At 40.0% G+C, this 6,940-nt stretch overlaps 1 protein-coding gene across 15 annotated transcripts in view; it reads right to left on the bottom strand.

The window, feature by feature from the left end:
- Nucleotides 1-941: 941 nt before the first annotated feature.
- Nucleotides 942-6,940, bottom strand: part of ZNF131 (zinc finger protein 131) — a 55,460-nt gene continuing 49,461 nt past the window's right edge. For 11 of the 15 annotated variants that reach the window (XM_023216438.2, XM_023216446.2, XM_023216444.2 and 8 more), the window contains 2 exons: nucleotides 3,701-3,831; nucleotides 1,432-2,737 (listed from right to left, as the gene is read on the bottom strand). In XM_023216438.2, the coding sequence (XP_023072206.1) occupies nucleotides 2,051-2,737; nucleotides 3,701-3,831 (818 nt within the window). In that variant the 3' untranslated portion in view covers nucleotides 1,432-2,050. Of the gene's footprint in view, nucleotides 2,738-3,700; nucleotides 3,832-6,940 lie in introns of all 15 variants that reach the window. The other 4 variants (XM_023216442.2, XM_023216437.2, XM_023216443.1 and 1 more) reach the window with 2 other exon arrangements.

Below are 6,940 nucleotides of genomic sequence, written 5' to 3'. Positions count from 1 at the left end.
CCCAGGCTGGAGTGCAGTGGCCAGATCTCAGCTCACTGCAAGCTCCGCCTCCTGGGTTTACGCCATTCTCCTGCCTCAGCCTCCCCCCGAGTAGCTGGGACTACAGGCGCCCGCCACCTCGCCCAGCTAGTTTTTTGTATTTTTTTAGTAGAGACGGGGTTTCACCATATTAGCCAGGATGGTCTCAATCTCCTGACCTCGTGATCCGCCCGTCTCGGCCTCCCAAAGTGCTGGGATTACAGGCTTGAGCCACTGCACCCGGCCGGTTTTTGTTTTTCTTAAACAACTCAGAAACATTGGCATCCTAAGGCAAACTGAAAATTCACTGGGATATAATTTAATTGTAGTATCGGTATTTTCCAATTTCAATTAAAAAATATACTGTTAAATAAGCTTTACAGTAGGTACCCAACTACCAAACAGTATACACTTGGAAGTGTTCATATCCTTATTTTGATCTTAAAAATGTGGCCCCCTTAATACAGTGGTTGGCTTTATCTCCAGATTTATATCTAAATCTGACTTCTCCAATGGTGGGAAGTCATTCTCTTCAGTATATTTTTGTAAATGTGATACCATTTAACATCAGGATTACCAAAGGGGGCTAATCGAATTGGTCTTTTACATTTGACACAGTTAACTGAATTCCTGCTGTTGTGCCTACCATGTAAGAACTATTAATACAAAGAATATGAAATTCTTCCATGCTTTTGAGCTGATTTTTGGGGGTTGGAGGTATGATTGAAAATTTATCACAATTCATGAATCAGTCATGTTAACACGGGTAAAGACACATGAGGAACTATCTCTGCCCAGATATAAACTTTCACACTGGTACTTTTTAAAGAAGAGTCATGAACACATAATTTTAAACTTTACTTAAAAAATGTAAAGAACTCCCAATATTTAACAGGTAAAGAAAATAGCATATTGGTTTATGTGTTTGTTATATTTTATTTTCCAAGTAATACTGATTAAAAATATTTACACACCTACTTTTAAGTCCACAGTTTAGCACTCTTATTTGTATGGCTTTAAAAGTTATAGCACAAGATCTTTACATTAAGGATCGGGGGGAAAGATTCCATTCAAAACAAAGCCTGATAATTATATACATGTCTTTCTCTGTACTTTATTTTAAATACATTAATTTTTAAATGCTGCTCATCTTTTTTTCATCTGGTGGTAAAATACTAGTGCAACTTTTCATCAAAATAAAGTTTACCACAGATGTAAATACATTTTCCCAATTGAAAATGGCCCTTCAGTGGCCATTAAATAAAATTTCTCAACCTAAGTGGAAAAAGAACTGGTGGCTGTCATTATAAGCAAAAATATAAAGTATTACAGCATCATCTACATTGCTCCTTACAACATAAACTTTGAAAGAACCAGAGATGCTTTATAGAAGTTTAGTTGGTTTTGAGAAGGCACATGGGTGTGTTTTGTGTTTTTTTTTTTTTTTTTTTTTTTTAACATTCTAGAACTTTTGCCACCACCACTCTTTCTGTTGCAGAGATGGCATCTGTTACTACTGGGGTAGACAAGAACGTTTGTTCAAACTAAAGAAAGCCAGAAGCCAAAATTTACTGCACAGTAACAATGCACTTTTCATCATGCAGCCTTGTGTTTCCTATATTATTCAATTTTCTAACATGCATTAGAATACATAAACTTGTATTCTAATGATTTAAGTTTGATTTTACAATATGGAAAAAATTTGAGGAAGAACATGACCTGGGAAAGAGAAAAGAACTTTTACCACAATGAAAATAGATACATTCGTACCCAACTATATAATAAGAATATAATCCATTTAAGTTTCCAGAAATATACTTCTCAAAACTCCCCTTCAGTTATGGAAAAGATCCCTCCTCTGTGGCATTAAGTAGGGGGAGGGGAATCAATGTGTTTCAACAGAAACAGTTCAGCACAACAGGAAACAGCTTAACTTTGGTCCACTTGTCTGTTAGGCTTAAGGACAGTCATACTGCCCATAATCAGTTCAAAAACCCAACAAATAAATTTAAAAATATATTCATGTGTAATTTCATTCTAAAACTGGCATAGCTGTTCTGTCCTCATTCTCGGCCTTTTCAGTTTCAGAATCCACTGTTGGCTTGGTCTCTAAATCCTCAGCATCTTGGTGATCTTCTCTGGCAGCCTCAGCAGCATCTGCTTGGCTAGACTCTCTCTCCTCTTGGTTCATGATTTCTGGGGTCACATGGTCCAAATCTGCTTCTAGAAGTTCAGTTTGTACTTCCACTGGCATCTGATTTACCCGTTCAACATGCAGCTCCTCTACATGTACTTCAGTACCTTCTTCAGTCTGAATTCGGCCCACTTCTAGATAACTCACTTGGACCTGCTCTGGAAGCTCACTCATGTGTGAATCGTGCACCTGGCTGTCCTGAAGCAGATCTGGATGGACTTGTTCCACAGTCACTTGTGCTGAATCCACCTGAACCTGAAGCAATGGTAGCACATGCACCTTCCCAACTTGTTCTATAATAGTCATTGATGTTACAGGTTCAGTTTGCATATGTGTTTCTACTGAAAGAACTTCTTCTGTTACTAGACGCTCTGAAATATTGTGAGCATCACTGAGATGCCTCCTTAATTCATTTCCTTGCATAAACCACAAATCACATAAAGTACAATGGTTGGGTTTATCTCCAGTGTGTATCACCAAGTGATCCTTGAACTGGTCCCAGCTGTTAAACACACTGTTGCAGACCTGAAATAATCAAAAATATGATGTAGACAATACTTATATCCAAACTGAAGGAAATATGAATGCATTTATTCTCTGTAAAGAAAGGGTTGAAGGCTTATTCTGTAAATGTTATAAATATGATACCTGCAATAGAATCTAGTCCAAGTTATTTCATAATTCTTTGGTTCATTTGGACTTCTAGCTCACACAGCTAGTAATACATTTTTTTTTGAGATGAAGTCTGGCTCTTATCGCCCAAGCTGGAGTGCAATGGTGCGATCTTGGCTCACTGCAACCTCTGCCTCCTGAGCTCAAGTGATTCTCCTGCCTCAGCCTCCCAAGTAGCTGGGCTTACAGGCATCTGCCACCACGCCCGGCTAACTTTTGTATTTTTAGTAGAGACAGGGTTTCACCACGTTAGCCAGCCTGGTCTCAAACTCCTGATCTTAGGTGATCCACCTGCCTCGGCCTCCCAAAGTGCTGGGATTACAGGAATGAGCCACCGTGCCTGGCCACCTAAATACATTTTGAGAAACATTTCAATACTGCTTTCATTGTTTAAACATAAAGTAACAATATTTTAATTTCTCCCATAACATATAACACTTATATCAAATATTTTTATATTTTTATATCAAATAATGTAATAATTATTTGATATTTGATATAAAAATGCACTAATCATGAGGGAAAAAATCTAATTATAGCTGAAATGCTTCCTCCAACCCCCATCCCAAATTCTAATAATTGCTCCATGGTTAACTACAGTTCCATATTATTTAGGACATAATTTTTATTGACATTGGTGTCATCTATGGTTGGGTTAAAAAAACCAATTTAGTCCCAAAGACAATGTTCTTTATTCTCATTTCTTTCCAGACCGTCAGCCCCTATACCTTTGCTTGAGACTGTTTCCCTTTGCTTTTGATGACTGCAAATACAAGACTCCTTTGTTAAGAACTGAATGCATGTGACTGCACATACCTGGCATTCGTAGAGTTTCTTCCTTCCTTTTTTTGCCCCTATTCCAGTTTGGCATGCAGTGAGGTGACATTTAAGAGTGCTATTTCTAGCAAATCGTTCATGACAATTTGGACATTCAAAAGGTTTTTCACCTATTAGAGGGGAAAAAACATATGTTGGCAAATTAAGAAAAATCATAAGAGCAAATAATTTTAAATATTTACTTTGTTTTTTTGAGGGGACAATTTTAATAGTAAATTCCTAAAAGGAGAAATCACAATTCATAATTCAAATATTTTCACCATATTCCAAAGACTTTTCTAGAGGTAGCAAAAATAATAAAATTTACTATTTAATTGTATCTACGCTTTGACAAAGATAAATATAATTTACATCTAAACTCTGTTCCATATTTTTGCACTTCTTAAAAAAATTATTTATTTTCCCGTAGATAAAAATCATGATCAACCTCTTATTTCGCAGAAATGCATCATTATCCTTTCTGCATTTTTTGCACTTACCATGTGCTAGACCATGTGCTAGGTGATGAAGGTAAGAAGATAAACTGTCCTTTGCAAAAAACTTCCTATCAAAGGCCAAAGTATAAAGATGAAATACATGAAAATAAACAAATGCAATGCACTGTAAAAGATCTGTCACAGAAAAGTGATGGACTATGTACTGCAGCAGCACAGAGGAGGGGGTCGATTCCGCCTGGAATGAAATAGGAGAAAAAAAAGAAAGAGGCACGGAGGTATAAAACAGCATGGTGGGTGAGGAGTAAGGATGGAGGAATCAGTGATGGAGATTCCCAGATCCCTGGCTTAGAATACCAATGAGAATAAAGAAATAGGACACAGGAGTCCATGTAGGTTTGGAACACGGTATGCTGGGAAAGACTATAAATTCAGTTTTGTGTCTGCTGAGTTTACGGTACTCAGAACACAGTGGAGATGTCCGGTAGATAGTTGTAAAGATAATTCTGAAGCCAAATAGAGGGTGATTTATATATAAATTAGGGTCTTTTGTTTTTGTTTTTGAGAGAGAGAGTCTTACTGTCACCTAGGCTGGAGTGCAGGGGCACAATCTTGGCTCACTGCAACCTCCACCTCCTGAGTTCAAGTGATTCTCGTGTCTCAGCCTCCTGAGTAGCTGGGATTACAGGTGGGGGCCACCACACTCGGCTATTTTTTTGTATTTTTAGTATAGATGGGGTTTCACCACGTTCGCCAGGCTGGTCTCTAACTCCTGACCTCAGGTGATCTGCCCGCCTTGGCCTCCCAAAGTGCTGGGATTACAAGCATGAGCTACCGCACCTGGCCAAATTAGGGGTTAAGTGATAGTAAAAACCTTTAGGCAGGAAAACATTTCTGAGTATGTTGTATGATAACAAGAATCAAGGGCAGAACCCAGTGAAACACCAAGTTAAGACAGCAGGTAGATGAGCTAGCGAAAGAAATGAAACAGCCAGAAGTAGAAGGAAAGAAAACAAGGAAATGACTTTAACCAGTGATGTAACTGGATCAGAAGGCCCACTGCCACGGGGCAAAAGTGAGTGAGAATCATGTCAATGGAAATAGTACCAAAGTTCTTTTAAGAAGGCCCAGAAGGCCAAATGTGGTGGCTTAAGCCTGTAATCCCAGCAGCACTTTGGGAGGCCAAGGCAGAAGGACTGCTTGACGGGAACAGCCTGGGCAACATGGTGAGACTCCATCTCTGTTTAAAAATAAAACGGCTGGCCAGGTGTGGTGGTTCACACCTGTAATCCCAGCACTTTGGGAGGCTGAAGCAGGCAGATCACTTGAGGTCAGGAGTTCAAGACCAGCCTGGCCAACATTGCAAATCCCCGTCTCTACCAAAAATACAAAAATTATCTGGGCATGGTGGTGACAGCCTATAGTCCCAGCTACCTACCTGTGAGGCCGAGAGAGAACGGCTTGAACCCGTGAGGCAGAAGTTGCAGTGAGCTGAGATCACACCACTGCACTCTAGCCTAGGCGACACAGCAAGACTCCATCTCAAAAAAAAAAAAAAAAAACAAAAAACCATAAAACGACCTACAAGAAGAGAGATGACTAGCTAGAGGGAAGCATGTCAATAATAGCATTTTTTTTTTTTTTTTTGAGATGGAGTTTCACTCTTGTTGCCCAGGCTGGAGTGCAATGGCATGATCTCAGATCACTGCAACCTCTACCTCCCCAGGTTCAGGCAATCCTCCTGCCTCAGCCTCCCAAGTAGCTGGGATTATGGGCGTGTGCCACCATGCCCAGCTAATTTTGTATTTTCAGTAGAGACAGAGTTTCACCATGTTAGTCAGACTGGTCTTAAACTCCTGACCTTAAGTGATCCACCATGGCCAGCCAATAATAGGGTTCTTTAAGCCAGGAGAGACATCCATTATTTATCTGTTGATGGGCAAAGAGGCAATGGAGAAAGGAGATGGAATGATAGATGGGACATGGTTTTAGAGGGACATCAAGGCATGGGATCTAGAATTGGCTTTGAAGAAAAGGGAAACCTCTTTTTCTAGAATAAAAGAAGAGGGTATAGGCCAGGCACGGTGGCTCACACCTGTGATCCTAGCACTTTGGGAGGCCGAGGCAGGTGGATCACGTGAAGTCAGGAGTTGGAGACCAGCCTGACCAACATGGTGAAATCCTGTCTCTATTAAAAATACACACACACACACACAATTAGCTGGGCATGGTGGCAAGCGCCTGTAGTCCCAGCTACTTGGGAGGCTGAGGCAGGAGAACTGCTTGAACCTGGGAGGCAGAGGTTGCAGTGAGCCGAGATTGTGCCACTGTACTCCAGCCTAGGTGACAGAGCGAGACTCCATCTCAAAAAAAAAAAAAAAGAGGGGACAAAGATTACTGCTATTACAGGTAAGTTGGGGGTTGGAAGGTAAATATGTTATCTGCTGGAGGAGGGGTGTGGGCAGAGGTCTTTGAATATACCGGGAAGTTCTGAAATAGCAATTAGGAAAAAGAGATAAATCAGACACTAAAGTGCTAAACTTAAGGTTTGAGATATGAATTTTCTCCAGCAGTCCTCAGCAACCAACGGGTAGGAGTAAATAACTGAATGACTCCAGGATGGAAGGTGGAACCCCAGTAATGAGGAGGTCCTAGATGTGAGCCTTACACTTAAATACAATGACACAGTCAAGTAACTGAGCTATATGTATCATCTGATGAAACATTTATAGCTTATTTTGTACAATTTTTATGTGATGAAAAGTTAATTTGAGAGAAAAAGACC

This window comes from Piliocolobus tephrosceles, chromosome 4 (genome assembly GCF_002776525.5).
Source record: "Piliocolobus tephrosceles isolate RC106 chromosome 4, ASM277652v3, whole genome shotgun sequence".
Classification (NCBI taxonomy): Eukaryota; Metazoa; Chordata; class Mammalia; order Primates; family Cercopithecidae; genus Piliocolobus; species Piliocolobus tephrosceles.
The sequence above is the reverse complement of the archived record's forward strand: the minus strand, read 5'-3'. Positions and strand labels throughout refer to the sequence as shown.